Source organism: Dipodomys merriami, unplaced genomic scaffold, assembly GCF_024711535.1.
Source record: "Dipodomys merriami isolate MVZ:Mamm:240054 unplaced genomic scaffold, mDipMer1.0.p SCAF_32, whole genome shotgun sequence".
Taxonomy (NCBI): Eukaryota; Metazoa; Chordata; class Mammalia; order Rodentia; family Heteromyidae; genus Dipodomys; species Dipodomys merriami.
Window position 1 is genome coordinate 6,886,333 of NW_027204715.1, and position 18,690 is coordinate 6,905,022.

The 18,690-nt window shown below is 42.5% G+C and overlaps 1 protein-coding gene across 5 annotated transcripts in view; it reads right to left on the reverse strand.

The window, feature by feature from the left end:
* The window catches only part of Ctnnd2 (catenin delta 2), a 795,501-nt gene that overhangs the window by 89,421 nt on the left and 687,390 nt on the right, over positions 1–18,690 (reverse strand). For 3 of the 5 annotated variants that reach the window (XM_070042191.1, XM_070042190.1, XM_070042193.1), the window contains 2 exons: positions 11,532–11,606; positions 10,463–10,613 (listed from right to left, as the gene is read on the reverse strand). In XM_070042191.1, coding sequence (XP_069898292.1) covers positions 10,463–10,613; positions 11,532–11,606 — 226 coding nt within the window. The remainder of the gene's footprint in view (positions 1–10,462; positions 10,614–11,531; positions 11,607–18,690) is intronic. The other 2 variants (XM_070042192.1, XM_070042194.1) reach the window with 1 other exon arrangement.

Genomic DNA, 18,690 nt, shown 5'->3' on the forward strand with positions numbered 1-18,690 from the left:
CCTGTCTTACTCAAATTCATTTCTCAAGATCAATTGATGAAAACTACAACCAACCATGTGCCAGGAAGCATTCAGATCTATACTTTAAACTGTGGTATTCTTAGTGAGCAAATAAAAATAACAAATTTCCTGATATGGATTAGAAGGTTTGTGTGGGGAGTGGGGGGAGTGGGGGAGGAAGCTGACAGCCCACACTTTGAATAGAATACAGTTTAAATGTATTATCCTATGGAATCCTCTTTTCTATTTTTAAATTTCCAAGATTTGATTAGGGTTTTTGAGGAGAGACTTCATTCTCCTGCATCATCTTCTCTAAACATTTTTTTCTGAAAGGGCTTGACCAAACACAAAATGAATGCTTAAACAATCAAAATAAAGTTATAAAGCTACAGATGGCCTCTCTGCATCTTCCTCTGTCTGTCACTCTCTCTCCTTCTCTTTTTGTTGTTCAAGGTTTGCAAACTGAGGTCCTGAATTGCTTTTTGCTTTTCCCCCCTCATGGAGTATTTCCAAACGATGCATCATTAAAGTCTTACTTAATCAAGTAATTATTGGCCGTTTGATTTATTTACAATTCCTCTTCCAAGGAATTCTTATCTGCCAGACCCAGCTGCCAATACTCCCCAATAGGTGTCCAAAGTTAATTAAGAAGGAAGGAAACATTTGTGAGATTAGGTTCTGGGTTAAGAGATGAGCACTCTCTCCAGGCCTCCAAACCAAAGATGTAAAGCTTCGCCCAAAGTACAGAGCCTACCTTCTACTAGAATCTGGCTTGTGAAACCTGGTTATGAGAACAAGCCAGTGCAGAGTGCTCTGGTAAATCACCTTGACTAGGAAATCAAGCTTCTTCTTCAAATACTAATTGAAATTGTGCATGTTTTAATTAAAACAACATCTGTCCTGGGCTGAAGAGCATGTTTTGAAAAGCAGAGGAGGTGTGCTTCTAAAATTTCCTCCTATCTACTTAATAAAGTGAAGTTTATGCATTCCCAGGAATAAAAATACCATGCTGTTTTCCTGAGTTGCCTACAGGTTACTCTGGAGCCATGTTTTCCCCTGGGGACAGACAGAGTTCGTCAAGGTCAAGAACATAGGTGAAGGAGGTGCTCATGGTGCCAGGAAATGAGGGACGTTCGCGAAGTCTGCTCGGAGACTATGAAGGCCACACCCTGGGAGATTTTGCCACACGCATAGCCCTTTGGCATGGGACAATCCTAAAACACGTTAATGGATATGAATCTCTTAAGATTTGACATCCATCTGATTTCCAGTTTTGCAGTGCATGCCAAACATGATATTGCAAACACACAGGATGTAGCTAGGAAATGTTTCAATTGTTGGCTGCAGAACTTAGACAAAGCTTGAAGAATGATTTCCTGATGAACATTTAGTGACTGCTCACGGATGCAGAGTTACAGCTGGAAATGTCTGTTTATTCCTCAGAGAATATGTGTTAAGTGATTGATTTAAGCAAAAATACATTTCAGGGGTTGAGTGAAGAACTCCAAGCCTAACATTCCATAGGTACATTTACTTGTCAAAAATTCAGCCGTGGATCGCTAAATGAAGGGGAATCTTTGTGGAGCTAGGAAACACCCAGGACCGTACCAACATAAGGAAGACTTATCTCTAGCTCTCCAATCCAGTTCTCCAAAGGAAAATGTATTTCTCACTAAGAAAGGACCTGGCATGGGAGAAGGGTGTGCTGACGTTTTGTGGACAACATTCTTTTTTCCATTGATCATTGTATATCTACTTTTTTTCTTTTGTTGTATTTTAGTTAAATACAGCCCATTTTATGTTGTCCTTTAAATACTCCAGCATCTTTGTCTATAAACAGTCATTTAGAATGGTAGCTACAAATCTTTTATCCAATTAATACACATTGAGGCAAGAAAAGAAAGTTAGGAAGAATTATTCTTTCCTCACTTTCTTACTCCCCAGAAAGAATGAACAGAATGATCTGAATACTCGTTGGGGATGAGTGTAGGAAGGCATTTAATTAATTTACTGCTTACAAAGTAATGAACCCTCAAATAGGAAGCAGCCTTTACTCTGTCCATAAATTCACTAGTATAATGGATTCATACTGCTAGGCACACAAGGAGAATTTGGGCTCCTTTCTCTTCCATCTTTTCATGAACCTATGGTAGGAAATAGCTCCATCCTGATCCCCAGAAAATGTCAGTATTTCCTGTTCCCCTTTGAGGTTGGGTCAGGGAGGGAAGGCAATGTCTGGAAAGAAATTACCTTTATTGATAAACTATATTAAAAAACAGCCTTTATAGTATTATCCCCACCTTTGGTCCTCAGCTGCACCCAGGCCTGAGCTCCTCTCTGCTCTAGGGTTCCCATCCTACATCTGGCCACTCCCTCTCTCCACCCAGGCCAGCACTTACCTCGCTTCCACCCTCACATCCACCCCAGACCGACTTGCAACTTGGATAGGGATGGATTCCATTCGTTCCCTCTCCTGGGAGATATGGGCCCTCTATTAAACCTTACATTAATGTTTCTCCTGTGCCTGCCTGCCTCTGCGTGGTCCCCTATATTTGTGAAGGATTCCTATATTTGGTGCTCGAAACCCAGGATAGGCTCTCTGGTGGATTTGCTCCCCCCTCAAGTTTGGACAGGGGTCTGACTAGGTGCCCCTGGACCTAGTCTGTGGTCCTACAATACTATCGCCAGAGGACCTCCAAGGTAACTTTCTCCTGACCAAGTGCTCTACCTCCTGTCCACCCAACACTAGGTAATTTGTTCCTACTCCTGGATAAGTGACCAGTAGACGGGAGATCTGGGCTTCCACCATATTAAGGCCACCTGAGCCTTTGTGGGCTACCTAGACCCCACCAAAAGAAAATCTTCCATCCAAGTGTTCAGATCTCACATCAAGGGCCTCTTATGGCCAAAGGAACCAGGGATCGGGGGACGGCTCAATCACCTGTTGATTTCCCTTTTTAGGAACCAAACTGCACTGCTGAAGATGTTCAGACACACACTCTGGTTCCAAAGGTCACTTACCATTGGAAGGACACAACTAAAATTCTTTGCAATCAAATTTGGCCCCAAATTTAAAACTCCACTTCTGTGAGTGCTCGGGCAAGTGAAACTTTCTCTCTTCCTCTCCTATTTGCCCCCTCCTCTTCTTCGCTCTCCTCCCTGGCTCTCTTCTTTCTCTCTCTCTTGGCCTTCCTAAACTGCCTGGCTGCCAGGTAAATGGCTGAGCTTAGTTTCAGGTACCCTCTCCCTTCTTCCAACTAAAGGTACTGGGTGGGATGAATTTAACTCCTGCATTCTCCAACAAAAGGTATTTGATATGCTAATATACCTGCTAGCAAGCAAGCCCTGGGAAATGTTGCCCAACTGAAGTAATTTGTTTAAAAGTTTGTCTTAGTAAGAGTGGCAAAAATAAATTATGCCACTAAAAATTCTGGAAAATGTAGGCTGGTATTCATTTTGCACACTTTAAGATCTTTGTGCACAAGAATGTTATATGTATGTAAACTCATTAAGATAAAACTGTCCCCACCTTTGGTCCTTAGCTCCACCCAGATCTGAGCTCCTTTCTGCCCCGGAGTTCCCACAGCTGGCCATTCCCTCTTTCTGCCCAGACCCCGCTGCACATGCATTTGCCTCACTTCCACCCTCACTTCTGCTCCAGACCTACTTGTGACTTGGAGAGTTCACGTGTGTTTTAAGTTTTTGTTTCATTGAACTTCCTTAGTTTGTTGTCAGCAATCCCACTCCTGTGCACTTATCCAAATGACCAAAACACACTAAAGCCACCAGTACAACCATGTTCACTGCAGAAATGTTGACCATAGTGAAGATATGGAATCAACCCAGATGGCTCTCAGCGGATGAGTGAATAAAAAAAAAAGTGGTATATAGACAGAATGAAATTCTATGCTTCCATCCAAGGGTAGGAATTTGGTAAAATTCCTAGCTAGCTCCAACAGGAACTGTCCAAGTGCTGAAAGGGATAGTATTTCACTAAACTTTAGAAGTGATGCAATATTCTCGGCTCTATTCACTGAAGCTAATTATTGCTGTCTTTAAAAATCCTTCCCTACTCAGAAGGATAATTAAGATTTTTGAAGGTTGCAAAGAAATGTATGGATGTGCAATAATCCCAGCCACTGTGCCCCATCATAAGGAAGAATGCAGTATCTATCTATAGCATGGTTATCACCAGTTTGCAGAGACACACACATAACCATGGAAACAGCACAAAAGAGAAGATAAGCGGATGGCTGAGTGTGCTCTTTTCCAGTTAGTGCCACTGTATGCTTCTCCTTTAAACCGAATGGCCAGCGTGACTATTCTTCAATAGTGTCTTTTGAGTTTCCTCAGAAGAGAAACCATCCCTAGGCTCAGCCATCCTCAGCCCCTAACTGAAAGATAATCTAAGGAGATGTGGAATTTAAACTGAAACCCCAAAGCTACCAGATGGAAAGAGCTAGATTGGTTCTGAAATTCTGAGGGTTTGCATGCATCTAATGCATTTAAGAAGGAAATAAACTGAATCATTTTTATTCATTAACATAAAACATCTCTTTCATTAGCATCTCTGTCTACTTCCATGTTGTCTTGAAGTGTTTTGCTTGTTTTTGGCAGCACTTGGTTTTGAACTCAAGGCCTTGTGCTTGTGAAGCAAGAACCCTACTGCTACTCTGTTGCTGAGTCACACCTCCAGCCCTGCTTTTATTGGCTGCTTTTAAGTTAGGGTCTCAGTTCCTGCCTGGATCTTGATCCCCCTATTTTAGGCTTTCTGTCATTGCTGTGGTGACAAATGTGTGTCACTGTTTCCAGCTTGGAGTTTGTTTTAAGATGATAGTTGGACAGGATAAGCCTATTTGAGTCATCCATACCTATCCTAGATTGCACAGTATTCAGGGTATATAAGATGTACCAGCAAACAAACACAAAAGAGCTCTGGCCCTTGTGGCTTTACATTCCAGTTGGGAGAAAGGATGAGAAATAAGATTGTTATAGTTGTACAGAGGTGCTCCCCCAACTGATCATGGGTTACATCCTGACAAACTATCACTAAGTTGAAACTATAAGTAGGTAGGTACCAGTGAGTCATTCTGTCAATCCTAGCTACTCAGGAAGCTGAGATCTGGAGGACTGAAGTTCAAAGCCATACAAATCTGGCTTAGAAAAGTCTGTGAGACCATACTTCCAACTAATCAGCCCTGGTTTAAGTGGTAGAGTATTGACCCTGAGCAAGAAAGATGAGCCAGTGTGTGAGATCTTGAGTTCTAATCGCAGTACTGGCAAAAAAGGGAGAAAACACTGTAAGTCAAAACTGCACTTATTACACTCAGCCTAAAGAGTATTACTGAGCTTAGCTATGCAAGACACTTGAGAATAAAGGTTCTTTCTATGACTGACTGAGCTGCTAGTTTCTGTTATTTCCCAGCATTCAGAATCATGTTATGCTGGGTTTATCTGTAGTAGATGCTGATCAATACTGTGGAGAAAATCAAGCAGGGAAGGTAGGTGAGGGGAATTTTAAGAATGGTATCCAGCTGACTTCTCTTGGATGAAGACCCTGAATAAGGGGAAGGTAGTGTTCTTGGATAGCTCAAGGAAGATTGATGGCAAAAGTCATGGGAATTAGATGAAACATAAGACACAAGACCAGATGAGGGCACTACAGCTTACAAGGAGAGCTTCAAGAGAGCCTAAGAGCTCTACCTTTAACCTTGTTCTTGGTTCCAAATCACTACATTTTTTTTTAATGCATAAAGTCTGCCATGGCATTTTTCTACAAAAATCACTACCTTGATACAATATTTAAAGTAAATGTAATTATAATATTGTTCTAAATATAATGCTTACATTTCAAGCTACTCAGGAGGCTGTGATATGAAAATCACAGTTCAAAGCCAGCCCCGAAAAACAAATCTGTGAGACTCTTATTTCTACTGGCAAAAAGCCAGACTCAAGGAATGGTTCAGGTGGTAGAGCACCAGCTGTGAGTGGAAAATCGCAGTGAGTGTGAAAAGCCCTGAGTTCAAGTTTTTGTTTTACTTTAAAATAAAATAAGACAAGTGTCAGTAAAATTTAATTTCTTCTAAATGAAATCTAAGGTTTTATGAAGTTCTTGGTCTTTTCATTCAACTAAAAAAAAAAAAAAAGAAAAAAGACTGCTTCTGTAAAGCCTGTGCTTAGGTATTTCTACTCTTGTTTCTAAGTAACTGGCTCCATTTCCTGTGTGGTGGCATTGGATACTAAAGGCTTCATTTAACATGGGCACTATGGAGATCTAAATATTCCTGCCTCAGTCAGAGTACTATATAAGTGGCTTTGGAGAAAGAAGAGATGCCCAGAAGCTATAAAGCCAATCAATAGCTCACTGTTTGTTATATTTTAATCCACCAAAAGAAATAAAACACACAAACACACAATACCTAGTACTTAGCATCCAGGCAGTAGACTGATTAACTATTGATTTTTTCCCTCCTGGTTACAGAGGAAAGATAGGCTTTTATTGAAATCCCCGTGTTGTCCTGTTTGATAGGACTGTGTGAGGAAAAGAAAAGTGTATATGGAAAGGGGAGTTTGACCCTTTGAGCTAATGACTTAGTTTAAATAGTTTCACAAATCAAAATTGCAAGTTTATTTCCTCCCTTATTATGAATGGTAAGTATTTATGAGACACAGATTTGAAGTCTGATCGCCAAGAAAATTACTTGAGTTTTCATTGGAAGATCTGAGAGATGTTGTGAAGTGGGAGGAAAAAAATATGCCTGCTTCCTGCATCATGAAAGTTTCAGTATATCCCTCCTGGTCTTCCATCTGCCTCCAGAGGGAGTCTTGTCCCTTTGTTCACTCATTTCTCTCTGTCCCTTAGAGATGCAGAAGAGCTATGCCTTTGCCCCATGGTTGTGCCAGCTTCCCGTTGCTCAGCTCCAGATGCTGTATATTGACACCTGTTGCATGTGGTCAGGCTGTGGACTCTGTACCCTGCTTAGCAACCATACAGGAATGAACTCCTGGATTCCAGACGCCTACCCATGGGGACAGTAGTTAGTAGGGGCTTAGGCCATTTCACAGGAGGTCTCTGTGCAGGAATCCCTCTCCAAGAATCAATCAGCTTGGGCCCAAGTGTCTTCCTGCCTACAGAGAGGGGCCCTTATCATTTGATCTTCCAGACTCAGGAGGCCTCTTGAAGGTTCGAGTCCACTGGCTCACATATAGTTCCCATTCCAGGGGGCCATCTGCAGAGGTTTCCTTGACTCCTTTCCCTGGGTTCTCTGCCTCCCGCTCTCCCCTCTCCGTAAATACCTGTGTACAACATCTTCATTGCCTGTTAAGTCTTGGCTCAAGGGTTGCCTTCCCAACCCCTCCTACCATGGCCTTCCACTTAAAGTCAGAACCTTAAAATGGATATCAATATGGAGAACCAAAAGAAACCCTTATCTCATATGCTATATATAAAATCCAACACAAATGCATTGAATACTTAATCATAAAACCTGACACTATATAACTTCTTGAAGAAAAATAAAGGAATAGCTATATAACATTTTTTGTGGAAATGATTTTCTAAATTCGACTCTAAAACTAATAGACAAAAATAGGCAGATGGAGCGACATCAGACTAAAAAGGCTTCTGCACAGCAAGGGAAATAATTAAATGAATAAGGAGGCCACCTATGGAGTAGAAGAAAATATTTTCAAGGCATTGATCTGACACTAGGTCCAAAATATATAAAGAAACAAGAAGCTAACCTGTTTTAAAAGATATGATAATTTCTCAAAGAGGACATATAAATAGCCAATGGGCATATAAAAAAATTCAAATTACTAATCATTAAAGGAATGTAAATCAAACCACAATATTATCTCACTGGTCAGAATAGCCTGATATAACAATGATAGAAGATAAATATTGACAACAATATGCAGAAAAGGGACACAGACAGCTTGTACACTGACTGTGGGAATGTAAATCAGTGCACTCATTATGGAAAACTGTATGAAGAGACTAAGAATAGAATTGCCTGTGTGATCCAGCAGTCCCACTCCATAGATGCAAAGTGTTGAAATAAGTCTTCGCAAACACATGTGCACCAGGCCTATGTTCCTAGCACTATTCACAGAAGACCAGACATGGTTCAACCCAAGTGTCCATCAAGGAAGGATAGATACAATCATGGTACAAAACAGCATACTATTGACAAACGGAAATGACATCATCTATGATAACATGGAAGGAACTGGAGGAGGGAATGCTATGAAATGAACCAGGCAGAAAGGGACAAATTATGTAGGATCTCATTTATATGTAAAAGCTAAAACAAAAGAACTCTTAGAGGGCTGGGAAGTTGGCTCAGTGGTAGAGCGCTTGCCTTGCATGCCTGAGGCCCTAAGTTCGATTCCTCAGCACCACATAAGCAAAAAGAAAAAAGCCGGAAGTGGCGCTGTGGCTCAAGTGGTAGAGTGCTAGCCTTGAGCTGAAGAGCTGAGGGACAGCGCCCAGGCCCAGAGTTCAGGCCCCACGACTGGACCCAAAAAAAAAAAAAAAAAAGAACTCTTAGAATCAGTAGAATAACAGCAGTTGGGGGATGGGGGTTGGGAGAAATGGGCACACATTTACAGTAGGAGGGAGGAGGTAGGTGAGATTTATTGCACAGCATTCTGCGTTTTACATTTCAAAATTGCAAAGAGAATAAAGTTTCAAATGTTCTCAAGCCAATAGTGGTAAGCATTGAGCTGGGTGTGGTGGCACAGGTTTATAATCCTAGCATTTGAGCGCATGTCAAGTTTAAAGCAAGTGATACAGAGCTACAGAGTGAGACTACCTCAAAAACAAACAACATGTGGGTGTTGGTGGTGCTCACACCTGTAATCCCAGCTACTCAGGAGGGAGAGGTCTGAGAAGCACAAGTCAAAGCCAGCCCAGGCTGAAGAATCTGTAAGACTCCTATCTCCAGTTAACCAGCAAAAAAGTCAAAAGTGGAGGTAGAGGTAGAGCACTAGCCTCTGAGCAAAAACACTAAGGGACTGTGCCCTGGCCCCGAGTTCAAGCCCCCGTACTGGCACAAATAAACCCCAAACCAAACAACAAGCAACAACAACAACAGAAAAGAGTTAGGTATTTGCAGTATTTAAGGATTGGCTGATTAGAGAAATTTAATTATTCCATATTGTATAATATTATATCATTTTCCACCTCATGAATACATACAATTATGACTTAGTAATATCTAACAAAAATAAAGTTATGGCTTTTTTTTTTATCGGTTGTGGGGCCTGAACTCTGGGTCTGGGAGCTGTCCCTCAGCTTTTCAGATCAAGGCTAGAGTTCTACCACTTGAGCCTCAGCCCCACTTCTGGGTTTTTCTGCTTTTGTGGTGCTGAGGATTCGAACCTAGGGCCTCATGTATGCAAGACAAGCACTCTACCACTGAGCCACCTTCCCAGCCCCAAAGTCATGGCTTTTTAATACTACGTGAATCACAAAATGTCATATTCTATGGGTCATACATGTACATTTATACATATATGTGTATGTATATACATACATACATACATATACATATATAAAAAGCCCAAAGAAGGGGATCCATAGGCAAAAATCAGCTTATTGGCTGTCAGAGGCTGGAAGGAGGAGGACAGAAACACATTAGTTAGTAGATATGAGGGTCTATTCCTTTGGAATAGTGAAAAGTTTTGGAATTGACAGGTGGTGACTAAATGACAGTAGAAATACATTAGATGCCATTGAATTTGTGCATTTTAGAATGACTGATCTTATGTGAATTTCACCTCAGTTTAAAAATGTCCAACTTCTTCATTACAGCCTCCTTTATCAGTTCCATTTTCCTCTCAGATCCTTCTAACAGGTATCATAGGATTATTTATTGTAGGTCTTTGCTCTCTCCAATATAAACTCCACAAACACAGGGGATAGCTATCTGTTTCACTCATTGGTGGAAATATCAGCACGAGTGGAACAAAGCTGGCTATGGATAAATATTTGCTGAATGAATCTGAGAAGACGTTACCTGTTCGGTACTTCATTAACAAAAGATCCTCAGTATTTGTTGGGACAATTTTTTAAGAAATTAGGGCTAAGGATCTGGTATGATCTCATCTAAAATAATTGAACTAGAGAGGAAGGAAAGAAGCAGACTTCCTAGAGGAGTTCTTGGTTCACCACCTGGTAAGCAAACAAACAACTTGACAAAGATCCAGAAGGCTGGGACAATAGGAATAAGTGCTGGGCCCTGTGGTTATTTTTAATTTGTGAGGATAGGAATTGTCAATAAACTTTCCTTTTCTCTAAATTCTAAAAGATCAGTTAATGCACTGGATTTAGGACTGAAGGAGAGATGGACAACACCACTTTCCTATAACTACACTGTTTTCTGCACACACTCATGCTCAGCATGCAGAATCAATGACATTCTCCCAGGAGAAAATGCTTTCACTGAAGACAACTTACCTATGAGTTCTTTATTTCTGACGTCCAAGGCCATGTTCCGGAGTGCTGTGGCCACTGCACATACCACACGGTCATTATCTATCCGGAGCAGCTCCACGAGAATAGGCAGGCCTTTTTCCTTTCGGACAGCGGCTCGGATATATACTGACCACTGCCAAAAGAGGGAAGGCAAAGGACATTAGGAACAGAGGTGGAAACCTCTATTGGCAAAACATATGGGAGGGTTGTCGGACGGCAGCTCGCAGGAGCCAAAATGGTTGGATTATCAAGACCTAGTTGTAGAACAGTTGAATATGTTAGACATGCATGAAACATTTTAACATTATTAATATTTTTTGATAGAGGTTTTAGGGTTAATCCATGAACCACACTTCGTTTCTCTTCTGACTGTGTTATGGGTACTTGTGTTTGAAAGACCTGGTGGGATGGGTGGATAGGGCACTTTAAGATGTGGAAGCTGGGACAGAAGAGTTTTCCACTGATATTAAGAGGAGGTAAAAATGTACCACCAATTGCAGAAAGTGACTTTATACAAGAGCTTTGAAGATGGTGGTTGGGCACTGCCATCATCTGCCAAAGAGGCGAAGGGTATATCCTTTGCCTAACAAGAAAGAGTGAATATAACCACCATGGGCGAACCTTATAGTCTTTCGAAAAAAATAATTTATGAATGTATTATATCCAGGACCCCAATTCAATGCCTTATTTGTAAAGTAAGACACACAGTGTGTTTTGATTTTGTGGTTCCTGACCACACTGCACACAGCTAATGCTTCATATTAAAATTTAGGCAGGTTAAGCACTCAGGTTCAGAATGAGGCTAGGTCCAGTTCCTCCAGCACACACACATGGTTTACTTAGGTTATATTATTCCACAGTGTCCCCAATTTTGCCACTGAAAAATGGACAAATGTTAAGGGTTTGATCTGAAAAAAAAAAAGATTCACGGAATGCGGTTTCTGGATTTGGAGGGAGAGTTCTCATGGGGACCAGTCCTTCCCGCCCTCCCCCACCAGGCCCGCTCCACCCCCTCCCCCACGGGGGCAGGCACCCCAGAGCTGGCTCTCACCTGTGGCAGGCAGGGAGCCCCCTCTGGCAGTGAACGTAGGGCATACGCCATGCCTGCCACATCCTCAGCCCAGCCCTGCATGAAATATGAGATTAAAAAAAAACAAACAACTTCATCCCATCCTAGTCAGAAGTCACATTTACATAGCTTCTTATCACCATCATCCCATAACACACACTTTTTTTCTCCTGCTCCCTTTTGTGCCTCAAGCTCAGGAAGTCTGAGGGAAGGGCTGACTGATCTGAACTCACTGAGGTATGCCTGGGCCGCGGGAACAGTCTGACAGCCCCCGAGGACTGAGTTGAGTCTTAGATGTGGGAAAGCATGGAGGTCAGCATTCAGAGCACAGGCACTGTCTCCTGGTGGTGCACACGCCTACTTCTGAGACCCAACTTGTGCCCTTCAGGGTTTCCAGACCCCAACCCAGAACAGATAGGAAACCTGAGCTTATGCAGCCTGCCCATACATGGGTTTGTCTCTAAAACTAATGGGGAAAGCTAGAAAAATGGAAAGGATGGAAATCAGTGTGGAGGGATAATGTGGACATATCGTAAGGTGCACATAACAGTACATTTTAACACCAGGGAGACCGTCTTGACCTTCTGAGACACGGCAGGGACTATTCCCGAGAAATTCAGTAGAATCTCTGGATCACCTCCTGTCCTCGGCTACTTCCTTCCCTGGCCCATGCTTTGGGCCTATGTGCTATGGTTTCTTTTAATTCTGCAAAGCTCAAAGAGGTCAGTTTTTAGTTTCTCTTTAAATGATATGGAAATTAAGACACAGTGATGTTAAATAACCATGCCATCGGAGTCACTTAAACCTGGATCCTGTTTCTTCATTTCTGCCTCTCTTTATGATGTTGGTCCCACTACCCATATGCTCTCTCTTAGGGACTTTCCTCCATTCTCACACTCAGGGAGAACTACCTGTAGCTGAAAATGATCCAAGAAGGAGACAGATATGACCCTGTCCTCCGTGGAAGTCCATCTTCATATCCCTCATGTTGGATGGAAAAATGCTCTGGCATTTGGAGAATGAGAATCCTTCAGCTTTGGTTTGAGAGTAAGTGAAAAACGAAGCCAGGTACATAAGGCCCCCAACATACACAGTTTTGATACGAAAAAATGACCAACATTGTAATTTCTCCCAAGATGGAAGCTGACAGGCAGACAGTAGATCTGATCATTAACTATTGAGCTATAAAATGATAACTTTGGTTTGAAGTTTATTTTAGTTTTGGGTGTGTTTCTGTTTGTATGGGAGATTTCCAACACTATCATAGCATATAGGATAGCATTACATTGTGGTCAAACAGAGTTCTAAACTTGCCTAACTTTCTTTTACATTCAGAGGCAGGTGATTATAATGTGCTTAAGATATCATTAACCTATCACTTCTGGAGGAAGATAAGTAGACCATGAGCAAGGTGATAAAGGAGAGGCAGGTATGCTACAGACAAATGTTTCACAGGTCCAAGTGTCATAGAAATGCAAAGTTCACAAAGAGAGCTTCTAAAAAGAGAAGGGCACTGCCTCAGGGAGCATGCTGGGCCCTGTTCTAGAAAGGTACGTCGGCTGCCAAGAGTGTTAGTTGAAACTACAGTAGTCGGTTCACATAAATAGAGTAACAGAGAAAAGTGTACCCAGTTCAGAGTGGCTCCAGTGGACACCCTGCGAGAGAACCTGGATGCAGTGCAGGTGGCATGCGCTGCGCAGAGAGGAGGGATGTGTCAGGTGTGGACCAGGAAGCCCTTGAGAAGATGAGTCCATGAGCTCAAGATAGGAGCTTGAAGATTCCAAAGAAGAAGAAGGAAGGGGAGAAGCAGGAAGAAGGCAGCAAAAATGAAGTAGAGGAGGACAAAGAAGAAGAGGAGGGGAAGAGGAGGAGGAGGAGCAGGATTTGACCCAGGAGAAACTAGACTTGCCTGCAGTCAGCCTGAAGATGCTCATGGTCCCCCACTCTGGCCTAGCAGTTAATCATTCACCGGGCACGGTTCTCAGCCCTTGTGTTTTAATCTTAATAGTACCCGTGTGGCAGGTACAATTGTGGTCCCTCCTCTACAAATGAGAAAAGAGAAGCCCAGCTAGGGCTTGCATCCGGCACATGCTTAACCAGGTCTTGAGTCCAGGAAGCATCTCCTGAGTCCTTGGGCTGGAGCTCCATTCTCTGCCTCCATAAAGTCAGCATCCGTTAAAGACATCTCTACTCATCGTTGATGGAATTCTTTACAAAATAACCCATTACCATCCGCCTTCTTGGTGTTTTGACCTCCATTCATCTGTTGGCATTCCTCTGAACTGAGTTAAAGATTCAGTGAGCACTATGAATGGAGATGACGGAGATTCCGATACAGTCCTGAGAACTGCTTCTTGCTGAGATTCAGTGGGTCTGACACTAGAAGCCAGATGTAGCCAGGAGTTTCTTGTCTGTGTCAGGAAAGGGTCTTGTGTTCACAGGTGATGGGGCAGTGCCTGGAAACATCACGGCTACATTTGTGCTTTTCTTCCTTGTCCAGGAATCCTCCTGGAGGGCTGCTTGGCTCACCATTTGGCCCCACAGGTATTGTCAGAGAAGAAAGAGAAGAACTCAGATTAGCATTCAAAACTAAAGGGCACAGATGCAGGTAGAAGCTGGGATATATTTGGAAGGGGATTAACAGAGGCAGGAAGTAATTTACCCTTCTCATGCAGAGCCTCTGAACTGGAGTTGGGGAGCAGAGTGGGGAGGAAGGAAGAGAAATGACACAGTGAGCAGGCTGCCACCTAAGTCCTGGACTCTGGACACGTCTCTGCTTGGGGTGAGGGGCTGATGAGCAAATGGTAGAGCGGAGAACGGTCAGAAAATCTTCTTTTCTTCCACTCTGGCAGTGGCCAAGTGAGATTCAGCAAGGTTCTGGAGTGGGGAGCAGAGAGCAGGGACAGCACAGTGTGCTTTGCAGGCTGCCGAGGGTGCCTGGCCCCAGCATAGCCCCGAGGGCTTTTGTGAGCTGCAGTGCACAAGTCCACTGTGGAATAGCGAAGGATGTGGAGCTGCAGAGAAGTTGCCCCACCAGAAGGCAGGTGACACATGGTGGAGGTGGAGAGCCACAAGGAGAGAGTCAGGAGCGGACCAGAGATGACCCTGTCACTGACCATCACACCCGTGTGTGTTCTGGACAGGAGGCAGCATAGGGTCCATGTATCTCCAACTGAGAAATGGAACCAATTCATAATGTAGTTCCACCTCTCTGCAGGAATATCTTGGACAATCCCAAGTTGAACATCAATTGTGGAGGTCAGGAGAGGGTGAGGGCTGGCACCATCCGTGCAGCCAGGCTCCACGCCAAGTTGAATTTGTCTAGAAATGATTCGACTGGTGTTCCCTCCCAACTTTTTTTTTTTTTTTTTTTTTTTTTTTTTTTTTTTTTACTAAAACCAGGCAAAGCTAGGGCTGAAATGTAACCTGAAGTGTAAACCAAAGGCACTTGAATATGCGTTTGGGTCTAACACTTGCCTTCGTGGCACTGAAGGCTTGCTGATGAAGTGAAGTCAGGAACCTTTGAATCCTCTAAAGCCAGGCTGCTTTACTGGGTTTCCAGAAGCCTAGCTTTTAACAGTCTCAGCCTGACTATAAACAAAACCAATGGCTATAATTTTTTTTCAAAAGTTTCTCCCCTATATACAGTGTGGTTATCTGTTAAAGATTATTCATATTTTAAAGGATGTGTAATTTAAAAAGATTTCCTCCTCTTGGAATCCTAGTAATTGGCTAAATGGCTAAAGATAATGTTCTCCACTAAATGCAAAAAGTCTCTTCTGAGGCTAAACCCAGAATAATGCTAAAATTCTGAATCTGACTACTGATTTTATTGAAAGTAGAGTGCAATTAAATGTTTTTCTGTTAGATGCCCGTCTTCCCACCGACATTATGACATTAGCCATTCCCCTTTTTCCTTTAAACATGATAAAGGTTATATTTTAAATACCTAACTCTTCCAAATATAATTTAATTTATAATTAATTAATTTATAATTATACTTCTGAGGCACTGTAGGAACATGTCACACAGCCACCTGTGTGTAAAGTCCCATCTCACACAATGAGGAATAGATACAGTGAATGTGGTAACAAGCGGGTGAGATTCTGAATTTATCTATAATACTGTGCGATTTACATGGTATCTGGTTCTCATGATGAGGGTGAATTGTATCTCTCTTCCCGAATTATTTGTTCAGCCTTGCTTTACTGGAAGGGAACCGTGTCTACTCCAGGATTTATGGCAATGGGCATGGTCAGTGCAAGGTGTTCCTCATGCAGGCTGTGTCTCTAACAGACTCAGCACTCAGATGTCAGCTTTTCAAATTCCATCATGTCCTAAGATCATACTTTTTTATTCTTCAGAGTTCCAAGATTTATTTTGAAAAACAAACAAACAAACAATGGTGTCTCCATTGGAGAATATTGTTGAAAAATTTCCTTATGTCACCAAAACAATCAAAAGTAAAAATGTGGATTAAGGTCATGGTAGCTATTATGTGTACGTTCTATTTTTTTTCTTGTCTGCCTGTAGGTTTTAAATGTAAGTCTGGTTATTGCAAAGACTGAATTTGGCTGCATGTATTCATACAGTTCTGAAAATCTTAACATTCAATCAGCAGAATTTCCTGGGGAGAGGGAAGGGAAACCATTTTGATGTGCTTTCAAGGTCAGAACAAGTGAAGAAGGTCAGGCTGAGGTGAAATGTGCTCCTTTCTTCACTAAATAAATGAACACACATTAGGTATTCTCCCAGCCCTTAAGCGATCTCAAGGACCAGTAATTTTCAATTAAAAATACCTGCCTTTGTGGACACAGGAAGGGTTGTGAATGTTATACTGGAGGTCTCATTTCTGTATGTGACTGGCAATTAGAAAAGCCTCTAAGGGAATTAAATGAGACCCTGTTGAGATGACGGGCCTCACAGAGAAGGCAATGAAGCCTTTCCTGGTTTTGCTCTCAGCCTTTTGCACTTCCGTAGTGGTGCTGCAGGACACGCCACTGACTTGGGGAGTCACTGACAGGATGGAGCTTCTGAATGGACCTGGCGACAGTTCTGGCCTCAATGCAGTGGGACCCTGATGGAAAGGCAGGCTCCCTCCTGGCCATGGGGCTAAGAGCAGCTCCAGTGGTATTTATATTTGGGACAAGACAGTAAGACTCATGCAGTTATTTAATCTCCTCACATCTTCTGACATCAAGTCAGGAAACTTTTCTATATCTACACTTATTTTCTTCTGGAATATGGTGCCTTATCAAAAGAGGAAATTACATGATTTCTTGTTGTTTTAGAGGGAGCATACATCCCATTTTGGAAATGTCACATGGTTTTTTTTTTCTGTAGGGTGATGAGATGGAGAAAATTTAAAATTTGTCCTAAGGGCACAGGCTGCAGCAACTGTGCTGACAGGGCATTCCGCCTTACAAGTGCACAGCACAGTTCCTGTGGAAACCATAGGAAGTAGGCTAACTCAAAGGCAAGTGCTTTTTTACTAAGATGTGTTTTGCAACACAGATGTATTAGAGAACCTTTGTCTTGTTAGTACAGAGTACAGAACTTTACTTTTCTTGAATCTGGGTTTAGGTTAACCTTATGACAGGCTCTTACTGTTGGCAGAGTCTGAACTCTCTGGCTCATTTGTCTCCTGAGAACCAGAAGAGGAGCTCAGACTATAAGCAGGGACCAGAGCTGTGATCTTGATCTTCCCAGGGAAACATCACTTGCTGTGGACTTGAGTTTTGGTTTGATTCTTGCTTGGTGCTCCCAAGAACAGCCTTGCTGAGTTGCATGCTGAAGAGGGCCCAACATCTCTCAGTTGAGGTGGGGAGGGGAGCTCCGTGTCCTTAACCCCTGCCCTTTACGGCCACAGCAGGCGAGAAGAAAAGAACTCTGTCTTCTTTCCTGCTCCACCTCTTGGGTATTTGGGGGTCTCTTTGTTATTGCAGCTGCCATTTCTTGAACATACAGTCTCCACTTAATGCATTCAAAGGAATTCTCCATCGTGAGTTCTGAAGATACTGGGAAATGAGCTCCTCCACCCCACTCCCTTACCACTTTCTGGTACGGACATCCTCCTATCACAGCATTAATAAGGACTTCTTGAACTTTTTATTTCCATGTTCATTACATTGCAAGCAAAGAGACCAACTCCTGTGTGCCTCTTCACTTCCATTGTCTTCTCCTTTTTGGCCCACAGTGGGAGATTTAAACATGTTTAATTGATGAGTGGAAAGGTCAGGCTGATTTGCAGCACTAAGGGCTTATTATTTAAATAAAGCATTCTCCAATGAATGGCTCTATGCAGAAAAGATCAAAGCCACGGCAATCGCTAATGCAGCCAGAGAATTCTAACCACTTCCACAAAAGTACCAGGAAGGTTTGAAGTGGCTCCTTGCTCCCCTAGGAGTCTTTTCAAAAGCCAAATGAATCCCTTAATCCTGGGGCCCCTCTGCCTGGTATTAGAGCCTTTGACTGGAGGATTTTGAGCATTTGTTTTCCTCTAGGAAGAGAAGAACCAAGGAAGTATATCTGAGCTGCCTTCACTCTAAACATGGCTTCAGCAATTTAACGAAAAATTTTATGATGCAATTCCTTTCTGGCCTGGCTGTTCAAGAGCAATGGCTCTTTCTTGAATAGTCCATGTCTTAAACAAGGCTCAGAAGGAGTTTCATAACAGATTCACAACTACCTATGCCTAAGGTTAAGTGTACATAGTTAAGTGTAACTGGTGGCCCAGAAGTTTTCTTTAGGGTCTTGTGTGTTTGCCTGATACCAAACTAAAATCAGTTAGTATGGGATGAAGCCAGGAGGGCCAGGGTTTCCTTAGTGCTTGACTTATGTCCTATGTCCTCTGTCCTCTCCGGGGCTGGTGTTGATGGGGAGAGGTGCTGCCCACTGTGCTGAGGAGAACACTAAGTCTTGCTTTGTGGGGAACATGTCTTCTCCCTCTCTAGCTGCTTTGAAGATAGACTCTTTATCACTGATTTTGAAAGATTTGGTTGAGGCAACCAGGCTGTACTTCCTTCCTTTTTCCTGTGCTTGGGCTTATTTGGGCTTCTTGCATCTGTGAGTTTATGGTTTCCTTCAAATTTGAAAAAAACTTGAATTATTATTCCTTCAATGATTTTTTTTTTGGTTTTCT